The 20,590-nt window shown below is 47.1% G+C and overlaps 1 protein-coding gene across 1 annotated transcript in view; it reads left to right on the top strand.

The window, feature by feature from the left end:
- Positions 1-20,590, top strand: part of LOC8029013 (hydroxyacid oxidase 1) — an 83,350-nt gene that overhangs the window by 44,180 nt on the left and 18,580 nt on the right. Inside the window, exons 2-4 of the mRNA XM_040221881.1 lie at positions 443-597; positions 3,481-3,736; positions 14,312-14,481. Coding sequence (XP_040077815.1) covers positions 443-597; positions 3,481-3,736; positions 14,312-14,481 — 581 coding nt within the window. The remainder of the gene's footprint in view (positions 1-442; positions 598-3,480; positions 3,737-14,311; positions 14,482-20,590) is intronic.

Raw genomic sequence — 20,590 nt, forward strand, 5'->3', positions numbered from 1 at the left:
AAGCAGTTGAGAAACGCCTGTGCCCACGTGCGAACAGTGTAAAGTCGATGTTGCTTGAGACGGTGAAACTCGTCTATCAAATCCCGGTCGGGATTGATCTTGATGTGGTGGAAAGGGAAGTCGTCGTGTTTGTTGATAGGTGAAACCCGTCGATGCTAGTACCTAGAGACAAGGCGACGTGGACGAGACGCTGGGAGTGCCCCTTGGCGTAGTCGCATCCACAAATACTTTACTAGGGGAGTGTATCTTGATTCAAGAAAATCTAATGGTCTTGAGGCGGACAGAACTTGCCGAGTTGAAACAAGGCAAGGCATGAGTTGGAACTAGACAAGGCATTAGACAGCGCTCTAGACGCGCTGTCTAATGTAGATGAGCCGAGTGAAATGTATTCTACCTAGGAAAGTATTTGATACCCAGGTGACAAAAGCGGGGTCGTATGCAGGCTACGCCTCCGGCCGAGGATGCTTTGCGGTGTCAGTCACCGAGACCAGAGCGTGATTGTGCTGCGTGACCAGCTGCTCCAAGTTCCGGTCGGCATCGCCCCGTCCGCGATGCAGAAGCTCGCTCACCCCCAGGGCGAGAAAGCCATGGCCAGAGGTGAGTCGGGATGGAAGGTTGTTTGAAGCAGGTGCACGATAGTCCTCGCGCAAAGGGCACTGTAAATGATAAAGCTATAAAGCATCACTTATACATGTTATCCACAAAGGCGCAGCCATCTTGAATGTCGTCAGTTCTGGTATGCGGTAAAACATCGTTTTGATCTCTCCACACCGATGGAAGGTGTTTACGAAAGATGCGTGATTGTCACACATTCTTGTTTTTCCGCTAACTTTGGCGCGAAACGTTTCGCGCAATGTTTAGTGGAAAAGTTTCCCCCCTAAATGTAGCCGAAAAAATTCCCCGCTAAATTTAGCGGAAGAATTTTCCCACTAAAGCAGAAAACATTTTTAGCTGCAAATATTCCTCGTTAAATTTAGCAGAAAAATTTTCCCGCTAAATGGGGAGGGAGCAGATGAGGAGGAGGGGAGAGGGAGGAGGGGCATACCCTCCCCTCCTCGTCCTCAAGAACTGCGCTCTAATTCGGCATTACAGAGAATTGTAAATGGCTTCCATTTTTGTGTAAACGGTTGTAGCTGCTGTTGAGAACCTGTGTATTTTTTTACGAAAGCGCAGCACCGAAGGAAAATGGCAGAAGTCGTGTATCGGAAGTCACGCGGTCGGGCGACGTGATCCAAGCACATGCATTGGCACGCCGAAGTGCTGCGTCTATGCGCCTTCGCATGTTTGAATACCGATCAAGAATCGACGCCGCGTGGATGTGTTAAACCTCCGAGAAAAAATTGACGCTGAGTCGCGGGTAGATGACTTTGCTGCATTGATATGAGTTGCAGAATTTTCGATCGTTCAGCTGTTCTGGCAAGTTTCCATCACTGATCAGTGGTTGCTATTATGCGCGATTAACGACTGATATATATATATATTTTTTAATCTACTGGAATAAATCTTAGTTACTCACGTCCCATGGCAACACAAACAGAGCAATGCATTGGATCAGCGCTGGACGGGAGGTAGGTTTTCAAACAGCACATAATCAAACTCGCTTTTGGCCCACGAGTCCCGCAAGTTAAAAAAATACAGTAGTGAAAGTAAAGTAAAACCCCACTTCAGAGGCACATTCACATTCACGAACGTTTAACCCGCGAACTGTTTTACGAAGGGTTCGTCGAATATTGATTGGTATCCAAGCGTGCGAAGGCAAAGAGACGCAGCCCTTCGTAGTGCCTAGAGTCACAGAATGTCGTGCCAAGGCACGTCCTTTGATCGCGCCGCCTGACCGCGAACCTTTCGTTCGTTGAGTTGTGCCTTTATCCTGTGGTTTGGGACCTTCGCAAAAATTTCCACGGCTTCTCAAAGGCAGCTATAACCGTTTACACGCGGTTTTCCGAAACGCCTTTGTCGAATGACGGCGAACGAGCAGAAAACATGTCTTTCAGCACGCGGCCACCCAGCGTCTGCAACACTTCACCCGGCAGTTTTACACTTCCCTAAAATGGCCGATTCGGAACTTAACAGTGGCCGCGCTGGCGCTGCAGCGACTAAGCGGGGATCCGCGATCCAGCAAATTGTTACAGAGACCAGTGGTCACTACGTACTGGGGACGCTCTTGATTCTCCCTTTTCCTTTCCGTTTTCACCCCTTTGATGTCCTCGCAAGGAGGAGCCGCAACGATGATCTCGGTTTGGTCGTGATTGCATTATGTTTATCTCCAGCTTGTTGCAGTAACCGAGATAGACCATCGTCTTCTGAATCGTTTATGTGTGAAAAAATGCTGGCTATTTATCACCAACAGCTAAAAATGAAAACCGTCAAGTAAAGTCCGCTACAAGAAAAAGAAGAAAGAAAACTTAGACGTTTTCGTTGGAACCTTTATTCTCGCGTCTGCAAGACGTCGGCAACGACGGTAAAATACGATATAATGGCCTCGACACGAAGAATGATTACAATGGAGGTTCTAATACTTAAGAACGAAGCTCGTAAATGATTTATGCCATGTAATTACGGTTTGCTCCACATACATAACAGAATTATGAGTCTACTGTCATTAGTTAATAGTAGCCCATTGGAAGTTTCCTCCCGTCTGCCTGGAGGAGGAAAACGTCTTGTTCCGCCCTTCTTCTGAAGTCCGCTTGGGGGCGCGTCAGTAGCATGGAAGAAAACGCGCTGTTGTTACCTTTTTCCTCCTTTTTTTTCTTTTTTTTGAGTGTGCCGATTTGCTTTCGAGCAAGTGGCTCAAATGGCGTAGTGCGCTCTTTCACAACTGACCCTGCTACCCGTTTAAGCCGAGACTCGAGTTTAGACTGGGCTGTGTTATTTTTAACAAGCGTGTTGCGAAACCAATCAGCGTTCCGCAAACCTGAGGGATGGTCGTGCGGGGGTAGACACCTCTTGGGGTTTACTTAGTGTTGACTACATGAAAACTAGCGTCGAGCATATTTCCATACTCCATGTCGAGAGCTCAGTTTAGCGCTGTGAGGCACGCACAAGAGCGAGTGCTTTCGGAAGTGCTATCGTGCCTGCGAGTTCTTGTGCAAACAAAAAACACCCTGTAGAGACTTTAGATCCCTTGGCAGCATTACAAACAACTTGTGAAATTAAGCATAGAAAAAGAAAGCATATAAATAATTTATCAGTGTAAAATGAACGCGTACTCCGTATTATTAGAGCATGACTCGTTTTGCTTCGTCAGTTATTCAAATTGGCACGCAACTGTTACACTCCTGGCCTTTTCAAATCACTACACGTATAAACATTATTTAGTCGCAATCTACGGTCCTCTGGCATAACGTATTCATGAGGCGTATATTTTATGTCCTTAACTGCGTGAACATGATGTGATTATATGTTCAAAGGCCGGGAAGGTGGTACTATAATGTATGACCTCATTAAGTTTGTTATTTTTGTTTTCCCAAACCTTACCAGCGGCCCAAAAAGCTGGTTCCGTGATGATCCTCAGCACCCTGAGTACTATTTCGCTGGAGGAAGTGCGCCAAGCAGCGCCCAAAGCGAACCTGTGGCTTCAGCTGTACGTCTTCAAGGACCGTCAAATCACGAGGCAGCTTGTGCGGCGCGCCGAGAAGGCCGGTTACAACGCTCTCGTGCTCACGGTGGACGTGCCTAGATTTGGGCACAGGGTGAGCGACATCAGAAACCATTTCAGCCTCCCGAAGCATCTGAGGTAAGGAAACCATATCCGCTACGAACTACAGAGCACCTTTGTATCGGCCATAAGTACAGGCTCTCGACACTTTGAAGGGGCGTACCGAAGCGGAATGCGAGTTTGTAGTTGACGCTGCGATCCGACGGAGCCGACCAAGTAGCGGCAAAAGCGCATCGTCTCGGCGCTCGTTCGTCCTTGTGTGCTTTCTTTATCACCGGCTGAACCAATCACGAACACTAAATGCCCCATAATCCTGCGTGTTCTTTTTTGTTTTTTTTTTTCTTTCATGCATGATTGGTGGATAGCAAACACGCAAAGACGACGAGCGCCGTGACGGCGCACTTATCGCGCTCTATTGCAGCTCCGACTGCGGTGTGACTTGGGGTGAAATGGGGTGCATACTTCGTTTCAGCTTCGGTCCGAGCGCGGTCGATGTTATGAGCAGAAGGGCCAATCAAACAGCGAAAGAGGCACAACGTCATGGCGTGCTCTCTGCAGTTGATAGGACCAGCCGGTATTCGCCGTCTCTCTGTGCGTGCTCCTCCGCCGGCTAGTCTAGAGCACGCCATGACTTTTTGCGGTGTCTGATTGGCTCTTCGGCTCATAACATCGGCCGCACTCGGACCGAAGCTGAAACGAAGTATAGCACGTTCTGAAGGAGGTTTATAGGTTGCGACGCGTTTCGCTTATCACCCGGGCAAAAAATGCTGAGTCACTGAGCTGTAGACACAGGCGCAGCGTCTGATATGCCGCACAACAGAGCAACAGGGCATGCTCAGAAGGCGTTCCCCAGCCCAGCAGGCAAAGATGACAGTGCGCAGAAGGCGATTTTTTTGCAAAGGGCTATAGACCAACTCAAGTCTGACGTCACGCCACTGCGGTGGAGCTTCCGTCGGCACTGCGCATGCGCAAAAGCTTCGCCTCGCGTGAATCTAGTTTCCGCGCACGCGCAATGCCCACACGCAGTGTGGGCCAACACGGGCTTTTTTTTTTTTTTTTTTTTTTTTTTTTGTAAATACTGTGTTGGTGTATACGTATTGTGCCGGGGCGTTGCCCTTTAACGCTGAAACGGTCTTGTCTCCTCCGATTTGCGAATTCTCGGTGTGGGCGACGGATTCTGTTGATTAGCCCGCAGTCTCCTTGCTTCGTTGCGCTGTGAAGGGTATAGGCTCGGTTCTTTTTGCCGATGAACTTCTGATGCAAGGTTATGAGTACGCTCACGACTGTCGATAGCCATGCGTGATGGAAATTAGGGAGGGTACGCGATTGGTACTCTGATAGCAACCTCGCTAATAACTACACTGAGGTGAAATTGTAATCCAGGGAAAAGGAAAATAAACATGAAGAGGAAGGAAAGCCAAAACAGACGTCTTCTTTTTGGAGCGTCTGTGTCGTTCCGGGTACCTAGAAGGAATAAACAAACATAACAAGGGAATACACAAGCACCTCTCTGTTTAAGTTATTTTTCTTGGTGCAGTCCTTCTCGTGTATCAGTGCATTTCGTTGGTTTGGATATCCATTATGGACAGTCCTGTCCCGCAGCGGCAGATTGGTGGCTGTTGATATTGAAGATGACGTGGAGCCAAACAGCCGCGTTCAGTATAAACCTTGTTAAAGACGTATCAACGGCTTAGCAGGAAATTATTTCGAAGTCACGACCATTCTGTTTCTAGTCTCTCTTCTGCGAGTAGAATAGAATGCAAGACTTCCCCGATTTTAGATAACAGTAAGCTACTCTGGAGTTCACTGATGCTTGATGCAGATCGTTCAGCCCGTGGTCACGTCGTATCGCCAATCTCGGTCCTTTTGTAAGAAAAAATAGTCAATCCAAATAAATCAGCACCCCTAGAAGCCTTCCAGTACAACCATGTATAACTACTCTGCGTTAAGCGAAAAAAAAAAAAACAGCCTGCTGCAATTTAGAAAAATACAAGTCATAAAGAAAAAAGTTGAGGCTCCAATCCACGCTGTAAAGGTAGTTGGACAGCGACGCTGTGGTATCACCTGCAACGATCGCCCACTGCACTATACTCCCTTTTTATGGCAAACGCCACCAGGTGGTGGTGCAGAATTTGACGAGCAGAATTTGACAGTGGATATGAAAACTAGGTATTTTCATATCCACTGATGGCAAGGGGGTTTCATAGCCTCACTTTCTTTGCACTGCGGAGTGAATATAGATTTCACATTTAAATATTCTAAGCTTAAATGGTAAAACAAAATGGCTAGGTGGCGTAAGCTACCGCCCGATCCAAAGGGCTCAGCCGTATTCATCCATCCATCCATCCATCCATCCAGCCAGAGAACTTCCCGTTTATAAAAAGAATGAACAAAGGGCACCTTAACACCTCTGAATGAAATGTAGATGAAACGTTTAACCACCAGTTCTCCGGGTGAACACCAAAAGAACGAAGGAGTGCGGGATCTGTTAAAATGTCTCAAGTAATCGTGTAAAACCGACTTGACTCCTCCAAGATGTAATATTGTGCCGTCGAAGGCCCTCGGTAAATCTCCAACTTTTTTGTCCGGGTAGCATTTATGTTGTCTAACACTGGTAACATAAACAATCTCAACAGGCTTGCAAAGACGGTGCGACCGCAAGTCGCTTGTGGTAACGCAAGTGGCAGTTCATGTTTGTAAACAGCAAACGGTTTATCCCGAATTACTGGCAAAAGAAAAGGAACTGCACTGTACCAGAACCTTTTTTATATATAAAAAACTTCGTAGGCTTCCGTTACCGCGGCGGCTTATGTAACCCCAACCATTACCGTGAAACGCATGCGGGGAGCGCTACGTGCTTCGCATTGTTAGCAGGCATAGTGACGTCATTCCGCACTTCGTACTCTGCCGGTGCCGCGGCAGTTTAGCAACCGCAATGTTTACTGAGAAAAAGAGGCGGGTAGCGCTACGTGCTAATCATCGTTCGTGCGCGCCCTATAATCTATCACGTGGTTTTGACACTTGTTTTGTGGTTTCCGTATTGAAACAAGTGTCAAAACACATAATAAGAGATAAGGCGTGCGCGCGCGCGTGGCTTTTCTGTCGACGGACACGAAAAAAGCCCACCTGCGAGTCATATACAGCTTCGCTGTAAAAGTGCTTCGTATGAACGCAAGCAAGTGCGCTTTGTCTACGGAACTACAGGGTGAAACAAGGAGACGCCAGGCTCTTTAAATCGACCGGAAAATTCGGTTTCTTAACCTATCACGCTACGACTTTGTGCAGCGTTGCCCACAGATGGTGCTTTTTTTTTTTTTTTTTTGTAAAATTTGCAAAGAGCGAACTTACCTGAGGAAAAAGTAAAGAAAGAAAAAGGCTTAGCTCCTATGGAAACGCAGAAACGCCACCGGAAACAACACGGCGCCGTTTCGCACGGGAGACAAGAGATGGCGCAGCAAACGCCGCCAACGAACGAGCATACGGCGCCGAGAGCCAGCGTCTTTAGCAGACAATAGAGAGTTTTAGTAGACCGTTTTCGGTTTCCCGCTCCGCTCTATGGAAAGCGGAGTCGCCATCGCGCATGCGCGACCCGCTCTGGGATTTGAGCGTGTAGCGTCAGCTCCGCTATCGCCGCCATTTTAAGAAGTACGTTCCACTCTCAGTAAAGGTTCAGTAGATGGTGCTTTTCTGGAAAGGTGGGTGCTCGCTATTTGAAATCATGCTTGGGAGCGCGCTTGACCGTTATGAACCTCGCTGCACTAAAAAGCTGCGCAGACTTTGTTTGAAAAGGCGTCCCCCATAAAACGTTTCACGGTGGTCAAGAACCTCTGGCTGCTTCGAGAAATCGCTGGCCGCAATCTTTTCACGGCCAATGAACGGTGGGAACAGGTGCTGCATTGTCTAAGCCAGCGGGCTCGATTTTTCTATGCGAGATGACGACGACGACGTTGAGAGGATGACACACCGGGCGACGGCGGTGTCTCAATCTGAGCCCTGGGCCTCGGTTCCTCGGAGGCGGCAGCTTCTACTTCGGCTGGACTACCTCCTTGGAGCATGATTCTTTGACCCCAGTGGACCCCACTGAGCAATAGCGCCATTATCTTCCTGGTGCTCCTTCATGCACTGATCGAACGGCGTGTAAGATCCTCATAGCTCGCTGCTCACATCGGACTGCTCATAGCTCGCTGCTCACATCGGACTGCCACCCTCCCCAATACCAACAACCCATGTCGTCGTCATCTTGCACGTATATACTCATCACATTACCATGTTCCCTAGACGCGGAACCGCGGGCCTCGGTGGTACGGGCTGCTGCTTTCCGCGGTGCCGCGGCTCTCCAGAGCCAAAAATTAAAGGTTAAAGACCAAAGACTGAAGCAGTCGGCAAACGGACAGATATTTTGTTTGATTACTTCAGGCAGCAAGACAGTGAAAATTAGCGAAAGCGAGTGCTCCATTTATATCTCTGCTCTGCTTTTTTTTTTTTTTTTCCCAATGAAATTAGTCTTTTCTTCTTCGTATGCTTCGGTTTGTGATACGGTGCCTTGGTGTTTATGTACACTGCGCGACACTGTTAGCGGGAGCATTCAATATCCTGTTTTCATTTTTCACCTTAAATTCGAGGGGCTGACATTTGCCTATTGGTGTGGAATAAAGCGCTCGTTTGGGGCACTAATCTGAGCGACAAATTTTCAACTTTTTCTATAGCTGTCAAAGAAATAAACTGCAAATAAAAGCGATTTTTTTTTTCGTGTTCGTATTAACAGGGGAGCGCAGTGTATGTATCTGCCTTGGGGGGTGACATGAAACCATTTTGCTTGACTATACAGTTTTTTTTATTTCTTTTGTGTGTTTATGAAAGTGCGTTTTTCAGCTTAAGCTCCTGCCTAGTTTCTGCCTCACTTGTGCTACGGTCTTTTCTTGCAATAGAAGGCTACGCAACATAGGCTACTCTTACAATGCTGAATTCAACAGTAACACTGTAATTTGGTTAGATGCAATAATCACACGCACATCTGAGAAGTAAAATGGGAGTCGTTAGTGAACGTTTTTTATTAAGATATTTCTAGATGCCTTTCAGCCCAGTTGGACAGGTATTTCGCTCAGTACAAAAGCTTGAATATGATTTACTGTGATAATTTTATGCATTCTAATATTAAACAAACAAGAAAATGCCCATGGTCTTTGTAGGTTTCGTCCAGCCGTCAAATTATGCCGTCTGCGCACATCACTGCCTGGTGCTTCACGACGAGCACCCTCTTGTGGCCTTCTGATTTTTTTGATGGACGGCATATGGGCATGCTGTGCGGTCAACAAAACCCCAACAGTTGTTCAGGGGTGTTCCCTTGTCCTTGACGGCCTAATAAAAAAGACAAAGAAAAACACTCTTACAACACGGCAGTATTTAAACACTACCAAAACATGTGATATGGGACTTGTTACTCCTCTAAGATAAAGCGTATTTCCATTGTAGGCTTGTAAAAAACTGGGTATCGTAAATTAATATATATATATATATATATATTAATTCTGCTAAGGTTTGAGGCCGTCAAACTGTGCATGCGAGGCCCGCTACGCCGGAATTCAAAACGAAACTTCTGAAAACTGTTCTAATCTACCACTATTGCTTAGAAGTCCAGGGTTGTGTTTGCTAAATTTTGCATTGTTTATGTCTGTCTGGTTTTCACCAGACAAAAAATTGACGTGGAATATCCTTTCGACCGTTATTGGTAACTCTTTTCAAAACACCACCGGGTAACATATACGGCCGCCATATTTTGGGCATCGCTTTTAGTGCGAGACTTGTGACTAGAACCGATTTCATATTCAGTATTGACGCAGCATTCGTGTCTAATACATTTAGACTCGCATCCGCGACAAACAATGACGCAGCTCTCTTGCTCCCTAGACACTTGGCCAACATAAGGCGGCCTCGAAGACTAGCGGCACCATGGGTTGCACTTTTAAAAAGGCTGCATTCAAGTTTCTATTATTTTCTAAATCTACCAAGGAAATCCAATGCAAACATTTCTCGAGGAAAGTTAAACAATTCAAAAGTTGCGAGCGAGTGTGAATAAATAAAGCTGAGAGGGGGAATGGTTTCTTTGGTGCAGCTTGCGAGCGCTATGCTCGTGGTCAGCTTTCAGTGGCACTTTCGACAGGAGGGCGCATGCACAGATATAATCGGCCTTCAAGCACGCGCACCCGTACGTCTGACTGCATAGCCATAGGACGTCCACAAAATGCGACGACTTTACCGACGCCGTGCTGGTTGCAAAGTGATACTCGTCCACTTGGTTTGATTATGCTGTTTTGTGTTACATAGAACTCAAATCGAATGGTTTACTTTTTACGCGCGGGGCGTACGCTTTACTTCTTGATTCGATCTCTTTCAAGCTGAGGTCACGGTCAAAAACATCGACGCGTATTGAGTAAGTGCAGCCATCTTGAGATCTAAGCGATCACGCTAAGGACGCTGAGGGCAGTCCGCTCAACAACTTGTGAAGCGGAGCGCACGCTCTCTCCGCTAACTATACGCTCCAACTCAGAGCGAGCCACGCATGCGCGGTGGGGACGATGCTTCTCGCAGAACGTAAAGTAGAGCAAAGAGGGCTCATAAAAGTGGCCTACTAATACTCATAGATTACTAACGCGCTCGTCGTGACTTGTCCTGACACTGCCCATGTACACCTTTGGCGTATAGAAAAAAGTAACTTTTCACCAGACAGAGCAGCTGTGCTAGAAACAATGGAAACACGAAATTTACACAAACCATGCAGGGTCTCACCTGTGAGCACAGCTCTAGTTTCGCCAGGGTCAACCACCTATGTTTGTTCATGCCAGCGAGCAGGTGGCCGAACCTCTCGTTGATGTGACCCACGATGAGGTTCACAGAACTGAAGAACACCGACAAGTTCCGTCCAAACGCTCATCCAAGTACGAACAGACGGTTGGGATAGGCCAGTCGAGGAAGAACCATGCAAAGCGTCTCGCCTGATTGGCAACACCCTGCGCCGATCTGTCGGGTGCTGGTATTTGGAGGCCCGCATGCAGAGCAGCCAGGCCCTTCTTTAAGCAGGATAACTTCCTAAAGGGTTTCTTTTCTACGTTGGAAATATCCAGCAAACCGCGTTCGGAAAAGAAGCTTCGGCGCTTGATGGCACGAGGGACACGAATCATAGATTCGATGTCTCGCCAGCTTAATCTCGTTAGTAAAAGTCTCCTTCCTTGAGAACAGCGGGGATTCATCGTGCAAATGCCTTGCTAGCCTTGAGCAACACTGTACTCATACTACGCAAAAGGATGTACTCGCAATGCGGAAACTTCGTCCTTTTCTTGTATTTTTCTACTTCGAATAAGTAAATCTGTTTCAGTTTTAATTCGAGTGGAGCAGAAGCTACAAGAGCGAGTGCCGGCCTTTCAGCGTCCTTGATAAGCACGCCCGCTCGTGCAGTGCAAGTACCGTTTAGAGCAACATGCTCATGCTTATACCTTCGGCTTCACTCGCACACAAGGTGGAACGATTATATTTATATTTTATAGCTTACTATTTCTTCAGGTGTGTGCCTACTTTTTTGTGTTCATTATTGTCGCCTTCGTTTTTACTACCTCTACAAACAAGCTCCCTTTCACTCTCTTGGTGTTAACGTTTAGGTTTTTATGTCTTACTAGTAATATAAACGTCCACTTGTGGGGCTACGCAAGCAAATTTTTCGAACCCGCTCAAAACGCTCTTACGCTGAAGAAAAGCGCTCTACTAAAACGCGTTTTTGACCTCCGCTTTCCGTTCCGGCGAAGCGGGCCGCGCATGCGCAGTTTGGCATCCCCAGAGCGGAGCGGAAAATGAAAACGGTCTACTAAAACTCTCTAATGTTTTCGACTCAAAAGCGGCACGCGTCCCGCAGGCAACGACAGTCGCAGAAACAAAAAAGGCAGGCGCGGTAACAGCATGGAACTGAAGTTCCTTGTCTGCAAAAGGGCCGGCTCTCGGCGTCGTCTGCTCGTTCGTTGGCGGCAGTTGGCGTCGCGGCCGCTTGCGCTATCTCTTGCCTCCCGTGCGAAACGGCGCCGTGTTGTTTGCAGACCGGTGGCGTCGCTGCATTTCCATAGGAGCTAAGCCTTCTTCTTTCTTTACTTTTTCCTCAGGTAAGCTCGCTCTTCGCAAATTTCACAAAAAAAAAAAGAAAGCACCATCTGTGGGCAACCCTGCACAAAGTCGTAGCGCGATAGGATTAGAAACCGAGTTTTCCGGTCGATTTAAAGAGCCTGGCGTCTCCTTGTTTCACCCTGTACACTGGATTTCGATCAGCATCGCAGATGGAAACGTCGCAAGTGCCACGTTGTATCTGGGACGAAGTGGTTATTAGCACCACAGAAATTGTTTCCGTTGAATCTAATATTGGGGTGACTGCAGACAGCTTGCTGTACCAGCTAAAGATTATAGGAACATACGTTTTGTTTCTATACCTATACGAGTACCGGAGTACCTGAGTTGCAAACAAATAGCATATGTCTGAGGCAAATGTCGCGATGGGCAGCACATGTCGGAAGTTTGGTAAGCAATTCGAAAACTGTATCGCAGTATATGGCAAAAGAACGAACGCGTCCCTCGAGATCTCTACAGAGGACTTGATGGGTGCAGAATAGACTCCATGGATGATGAACTTCGTACAGCTCACGGGGCTCCCAAAAAGTAAATGTTGAGCCATCCACATAGACAAAGATGATCAAACGTAAGCTCTGAAATACAGAATAACAGTAAAGAATGCATCAAGCTAGATCATCCGTCATACTTGTCCCTGACCTCCAAATTGGAGAGAGCCAATGACGATGAACAGGCTCCAAATACGGATAATTACAACGCGCGGGAGGCACAAAAAACAAAATTTATTGTATAAAAAAAATCACGGATCTTTTTTTTTTTTTTTTTTTTTTTTTTTAGTAGGTAGAAACCAGGAAAAGCAAGAAGACGGCAAAAACCTTTATCTTCTGTTTCTGTCATCGATCAGCGTTCCACCCTCAAAGATTTCAAGGAAATTAAGTGCTCGCTACGGTCGGCCATCTACGACACACGGGGGACGCTAGTACCAGTGCTCCTTGCTTTGCTGCTCTGACACAGCTGCTCGGGACTCGCGACGCCCACACCGCTGCGTACCCCTCGTCAGCGAATGGCATGGCGGAGCAATTTCACTCGCAGCTCAAGGCGGCGATCACGGCAAGGGACATGCGTCTTTGTTAAGTAGATCACCTGCCTCTGTTCCTGCTCGGTATTCGGCCCGCGTTCAAACGAGACCTGAACCGAACTTCCCAGAAGCTTCATTTTCTTGGAGGCTTCTTCGAAGCATCCGAAACCCTTTTAATTCCTTTTACCACAAATGTACTTGGAAAACTTGAGGGAAACCTTCTAGCAGCTACAAGGAAGGCCACCTCGGTTGCCAATCTCCTAGAAGATATTTGTCAGTCAATAGTTGAAACATGCACGCGTGTTTTCCTACACAAGGAAGGTAAGAAGAGTTCGGCAGCGCCTTACGACAGATCATAATCTTTTCAGCCGTACTGAGGAAACCATAATGACTCCCGGCTTGCGCAATCGAAGAGAGGTCGTCGCAGGGGACCGCGTCGAGCGAGCCTTCCTGGGTGGCGCGCCGTTACACCTGGCTGTCCAGCAAGCAGTCGCGTGTCGATCTGCTCGCCACATGCCAGAAAGCGTGTGTCACGGAGCGCGTTACTCGACGATCCAAAAACTGTTGACCCCTTCGTTTACTCTGCTTCATGTGGCTAGAGGAAGAGTACTGTAGTAAGCGCGACCCGCGCTAACCTGACCCCCCCCCCCCCCCCCCCCCAAAAAAAAAAAAAAAAAAAAAAAAAAAACGGAAAAATAACTTGTTTTTTATTCTGTTTTTTTTTTTTTCTTTGTTTGTTTTAGCTCGCAGCACGAGCACACTGGGAAGGCTGACGCTCTTACGAGCAGAGCGATTAAACAGTTCTATCCCAGATGCCGTTGTTCCGTTCCATACACCGAGGTTTCGGTTGCGGGTAAAAGGATCCCCGTGTGCTCGAAATTAATTATGAGTCCTTCGCTGGGGCCAGCCAGATGCCTTCCATTGGTTCGGCCCATAATACCTTTGCTGCATGTCTTCACTTCACCTTTCAAATGTGTAGCGAGTTTATTTGTGTTATTCGGCATAATAGAGAGTTTTAGCATATCGTGTTTTCAGGCCACGCTAATCGTAGCGGGAGCTCGCGCTGCCACTTCGATGCATGCTCTGACGCTCGCGCTCGTAGCGGTAGCGGGCCTTTGAAAACGATCCACCAAAACTCCCTATTAAAAGTAGAACATCTAAACATAATGCAGGTAATGCAGCGCAGGACGACACAGACTAAAAGCAAGAAACAAACAGGACGGGGCAGGCCCTGATTCGCAACTGAGGGTTTAATTACAGAAAACATAAACCTTTAGTTGCGAGCCAGCGCCTGTCCCGTTTCGTTTGTTCCTTCTTTCTAGTCCTTGTCGTTCTGCGCTGTTTTGCCTACATTACGTTTAGCCTACACCAACCAGCCCAGCTTTCAACTTTGGTAGAACATCTTCATTAAATGTACCGTACTACTCTAAATTTGGTGTCCTAATTCGATGGCGCACTTATTTATTTCACAGATTGGGAAACTTCCAGGATGTAGATTTACAGTCCTTCAACTCTTCCAACTTTGGCTCGGGACTTGAAGGATACGCTAACTCTCTTTTCGATTCGTCATTGACCTGGCGTGACTTGCAATATCTGAGGAGCATTACCAGTCTGCCTGTGGTTGTGAAGGGCGTCATGACCGGTAAGCTGTCTTGCAATGTGCTCATATCGAGGTCGTTAGCTGTAATCGATTACTTTTTGAACTAATTCTGTAATAATTTGATTGCATTTATTATATAGTAATCACAAGAGTGAGTAGATTACTTTTGAAAGTAATAAAATTACTTTAACCGCTAAAATTGCTCCAACCCCCTAATCCTCTCCCCCTCGGTTTCCAAATACTTAAAGGGAAGCTGAAACACTTCTTGAAAAAAACGAGTTAGAGGTGAATTCTGGCGTATTTTTATCCCGTGAATCTGAATATCACTTTTGTTTTCCCTGAAGATGCAACTAAAAGCGAGAAAAACGAAAAAACATTCGACCAGTCGTGACGTCATACTAGGATCTTCGGGCCGCCAAGCGCGTGTCGCTCGTGTGTTCAGCGCGTGCAACGCAAGCTTGCCAGGTATATTTCCCCGCACTGACACCAGTCGTGACGTCTCTTTCTGACCTTTCTGAAAATAGCAAGAGTGCGCGTGCATAGCTTTGACAGGCGATGAAGATGCGCGAGAGCAGATATTCCGAAGGCTCCTAGTGTGACGTCACGCCCCGGGAAGGAGGGGCTTCGGCGGTACTTTAAAATTTAATTTCTGAAGCCTCCGTGCACCAAATTGAAAAATAATCTTGATATTCCTCATCCTGGAGGTAGAATGAAGGCCATTGAAATGTTTTTTCTCAAATAGAGAACCGCTTCAGTTTCCCTTTAACACATTTCGAGCCAAAAATGCTGCGAGGGCTGCTCTATCAGCTTTTAAATTTTGTGAACAACAAAGAGTAAAACGATTGTTACCGGGCTGTGAAAGGAGGCTAGACTCCAGAGAGTTTACATAGTGCTTTGTTGTGCTTCGAGCTGGGACTTGGAAGTAAGAGTTCTCTACAAAAGCCTTTCAGTGCGAAGTCTGACGTTTACTGCAGCATCTTGGGGATCGGTGGCTGAGTGGGCTAGCGGCGTAGCGCACACCAGCTCGGAGCACGTGGAGTGAAAGCCCGCGCTGCAGAACCCAAAATCCTGGGTTCAATCCCCACCCCTGCCCGTTTCGATCTTGATGAGCATCGTACCGGTGTGCGGTCGTGTATCACTACTCCGTGAGGCACGTTAAAGACCCCAAGCTAGCGGTTGTATTGCTCTGTCTGAATTTATCATCTACAGCTGGGAGACTCGTCGCCTCTGTGAGGCAGACCAAGTTCTAGGCTGTACAAACACATATATATATATATATATATATATATATATATATATATATTTTTTTTTTTTTTTTTTTTTTTTTAACACACGGCGTAATTTGCTTTTGCTCCTTTGAGAGCGAAGTTCGAGCGGGTAGGAGCACGGGTTGTGGTGGCGAGGGTCACAACACTCGCCAGTACTGGAACGGCGACGACGGCGTTCGGGTCTTTTACTCTCCACTCAGACCTCAAACGCCCGATTGGTAGTCTCGTGATGATGATGGGGCCCGGCGACGTCTACATGGTTCGGGACACTCTTCGGGTGATACGGCGCGTATTAATTGAATAGGTGAGTACGATCGGGAGAAGGTGTATCGATAAGATCCACCATCGGCTAAAGCAAATACCACGTCATTTCGGTGAGCCATTCGGTGCTTTTGATGTCATCCTGATGGACGATCTACGGCAACTCCCCTCCGTAACAGCCATCGGAGCCTCACACGATGCATCTTTTAAACGCTCAACGGTTTTGCAAAACCGAGACTTCGCGCAAGCGGCTACTTCCAACGTCCAGTTTGATGCGCGGAATCTGTGACGTCTTGACTCACGTGAATTTCGCGATTCATTGTCTTCTGCACTGGGAACGTCAAGCGTTTCGCATCAAAATGAGAGAAAGTACGCACACTGAGAAGAGTCTAGTCTCCTTTATTAATATTACTCGATATATTTTGACGGATTTTGCTCTAGGCCTGCCAAACTGGTGAAAGACTACGAACATTAAAGAACAGGTACATGATCTCGAATTATTTTGTAAATTGTAGCACTACTAAAAGATCGGTTATTCCCAGTCATCATGTTTATATGATAGCGCTTGCACTCGTCGCGACTGTTGTGAAATCTGCACCGCCGCCCACCAACCCGTACTACTAACCCAAAACGCCCATACGCACCTCTTCTCCGCTTGTCCCTCGCCGCCGTGCTTCTTTTTTTTTTTTTTTCAGGTTTTGGTTTTGATACGCGATTGGCCAAAGATCAGGCTCCTCCAATTGCTCACTCCGCCTCGAAGGTCAGACGCCACAGCGATATTGAGTAGCCATTGACAGCGTCCTCGTTTCAGGCTTCTGTGGTTTGAGCAAAATCTCGCTCCAAAAACAAAAAGCGCGAACTTTTTTTTTTTTTTTTTTTTTGATTCGCGTTTTTTTTTTTTTTTATGTTATTCAAACGGCGCATCTGTTTCCCGAAACGTACAGGGTCTAAACATAAAATATAAACCCGGCTTTTAAGCCCATATAAATAAATTACGCTTCGCAGAAAGCCAAAACTTTGTGAGAATGTGACGTCACAAGAGACTAAAGAAAAACAATTCCGTATGAGCCGACGTCTACCTAAGGCTAATTTTTATGAAACTAAAATTGGAGATTGGGTGCCTGTAGCAATTATGTCAGTAAAAAAACTTACCATGAAAAAAAATGTCGTCTTTGTAAGTGGCCAGTTTTTTGTTTTACTGAAATAAAGTCTACAGGCTCCCACAATCTCAAATTACGGTTTGATGAACCGTAATTAGACGTCGGCTCTTTGAGAAATGTTGTTCTTATTTTGTATCTTTTAATCCAGGTAACGTCATGTGCTCAAACTTTCGCATTTTGTCACCACCGCTACCGTCACATTCTCACGAACTTTCAGCTCTCCGCGATGCGTAGTGTACTTATGCGGGCTAAAAAGCCGGGTTTACCATTTTCGATCGGACGATATACTTTCGCGACGCCAAACATGCCAAAAAGATGCACCTTCTGAATAAATATATTTAACCCCCTAAAGTAGAAAGAAACAAAAAAAAAAAAAAAAAAATAGGACAACGCGAATCTCTAATTTCTGGAGATTCGTGTGACCTTGTCCCTTGGTTTTCTCCCACTCTCCGGGGTTAAAATAGTTCTTTACCAGCTCGCCTGCAACTTCGCCTTAAGTTCATTGTAAACAGACCGTTGATCGATAATTCGATTGCGCGTCGAAAGATCCTCAGATGGTCAACATGAATCATCAGTTCTTTGCTGGGGTGTGCCAAATGCCTTTCGTTATTTTGGCACGTAAAACCTCCAAATTTGACTTTGATGTTGTGAAAGTCATCGGGATAAACTGGCGGTGGAGGAGCAGCAATAGGGGCGTGTTTGAAGCCATATACCATCGCGTATTTCTCGGTTTTGCCCTCTGGTGCGCGTTGTGCGGCAAAATGACGCACGTTCGTCCGCATTGCATAGCTTTGCGAAATCGGGGACGGTGTGCCATTAACCGACGATGAGCTGAGAGCGATCGAGATCCGCTTTGTGTAAACAGAGTGATCGAGATTCGCTTCGTGTATAGTTGGTTGACGACTACTGCAAAGATACAGTGTGTCTCTTTGCAACCAGTGCAACAGTTGACGACTACAACACCCATGTACTTGAGTATCGCACCGACGCGTGTATGTGTGTAGGGGGGTGGGAGGTACTGCGTGGGACCACTACATCGAGCACCAGTATGTCCCAGAACCGGCTGATACTAGAGCGCATGTGACCAAGGAGAGCACGTTCGAGACGCGGAGAAGGGTGTGGGAGATGACCTGCATGGCTGTCTGCAAGCGTTTACGTCATCAGTGCTGTCACAAAGGGAACCATGGGTATACGGCACTATGAGGAATTGGAAGTAAAAAAAAATGGGTGGTATATGGTTACGATAAGTCACGCGCAAAAGATGTGGTGCACGCAGCACTTTCCCGAGTTACGTCTCTCGAGGTATTATGTACAGGGTGTTTGAGTTTAACTCGAAAAGATACTTTTTTTTCACCATGTTTTTATCAGGGTTTTGCGGACATTAGGGAGAATAACCGTCACTGCAAGTTGGCTAATTAACTAAAACAGGTAGGAATCTTTTTAATTGCTTTATGCTTCAATTACGGTATTGGTGACAATTACTATTAGAGTCGACCAATTTAGAGGATTTCCGAAGGGTATTCGTTTTTTTACATATTCAGTGAGAAATGTTCGCAATTTTTCGCTCGATTTCAAAACTGCGTGCAACAAGAGCGACGCAAGTTCTGCTCACAATGACCTTTAGAGTAACATAGTCATTTACGTCACTTCGTCACTAGTGAGTTTTAGTATTGGGTATATGCGTTGGCGTTAGCGTCGTGTTCTCCACGCTGCGCATGCGCAAAGTCGTCATGCGCCAATCCAATGCCGCAGTATGGGCTCCGCGCACGCGCAGTGTGGAACACGTAACGCTAACGCAAACGCACAGGGCTTGCGTTCGCTCGTATACGCAATACTAAAACTCACTACTATCTTGAAAGCGCGCCCTTGGTCGATGCGTTGATTACACTCCCGAGACAGTGACGATGTAACTGAAACGATTACGCCACTCTTCTGAACGTCGTTGAGTGCTTTGGGCGCTAGTAAAGATTCTTCCTTCCAGGAGCGATGGTGGTTTTCCCGGCACTCCGTCGTCTCCCTCGGGTTTCGATGAAGCCGGGTGACCGTGGAGTGTCGTGCGGTGGTGCGGGGGTCTGCCGTTCTCGCCAGTCAGGAGCCGGAGAACTCGATGGAGGTTTTTCGATAGATATATTTACAATGAAGAACGAGTATAGTACAAGGCTGTCACGCTGCTGCTGCCGCTCGCGGCAGCCCGACGTCGACAAAAGCGTCTCAGCGCCAAATCCGTTGCCGCGCACGGCAACTTCTCCGCCCCGCAGGACAAAGTACGCAGAGCCCTCGGGACCGCGGGAGATGACTTCTTGCTCCGCGCACGGGCTCGTTCAAACTCGCCCTTTCCAAAGAGGCGCGCCGACATCCCGAAGGGAGGCCGGACATCCCTTTCTCCCCGGAGTCGCCGACATGCCCTGACAAAGTCGCTTCCCCAATTACCCCGGCGGCAAGGGCGACCACCCGCGAACAGAGGTTTGTTTAAATCCCACGCGGGGAAATCTGCTTCCACTTTCGGGAGCTGGCCTCCGCTTGCCGCCAAAGGGAAAGACAAGACATAGGGCGCCTCCGAAGGACGCTTCGGGTGACCTCGCCGCCAATTCCCCGAGCTCCTTCCGCTAAGCTCCCCTCGCCATCCTTACAGGCGCTCTTTTTGCGCTCAATTTTGAAACCCGGCGAAAAAACTCTGTGACGTATCGATGAAGGCCTAAATAACTTAAGATAAGGAAAGAGGGACATTGAAGACAAAACAGACAAGACAACCCAACACGCCCAACCATCTACACCTGAATAACCATTATGTTTTTATGAAAAATTGTTGATTTAGTCTGGTCTCTAATAGGAATTGCAGTCAAATACTGAAATTCCCACATTACCCATACGACCGTTAATAAAAAAAGTTAATGAACTGATCTTAGTTAAATGGCCAACTTACCTGACGGTTATTCCCTCAACGCACTTCCGCCGACCCAGACAAATGCACGGTGAAGGCGGCATCCGTTTGATTCTTATTCCACTTTCTCTTTTTTTTTTTTTAATATGTAAGAATTAAAATTAAACACCGTGTATGCAAGTATATTGAACGCCAAGGGAGACAACCGCTTCACGACACCAATGGCTCTGTGAATCGGTGGGGATATATGGAACGGCTGAATCGACACTATAGTCGGTGACAGATTAAGAATTCAGAGGAAACTTATCCCACTCCTTTCCACTTTAGCAGAGCGAACGCTGGAGAGGAGGCGACCTCCTCTCCCCTATTTGCACCGCTAAAGTGGAAAACGGTGCGAATAGCTTTCCCTTTTTTTAACCTGTCGATGACTATACCTCGTCACATTGGAAAAGCGGTGTGAGCAGCTTGTCCGACATGCAGTCACAGGGGAGGCATGCGGAAGGCGTGAGCCTGAAAAGTGTTAGCCATTTGGCACATGCAGGCGTTGAAGAAAACCTGGACGTACCACTGCGATGCACCCG

Source organism: Ixodes scapularis, unplaced genomic scaffold, assembly GCF_016920785.2.
Source record: "Ixodes scapularis isolate PalLabHiFi unplaced genomic scaffold, ASM1692078v2 PGA_scaffold2__306_contigs__length_199485367, whole genome shotgun sequence".
Taxonomy (NCBI): domain Eukaryota; kingdom Metazoa; phylum Arthropoda; class Arachnida; order Ixodida; family Ixodidae; genus Ixodes; species Ixodes scapularis.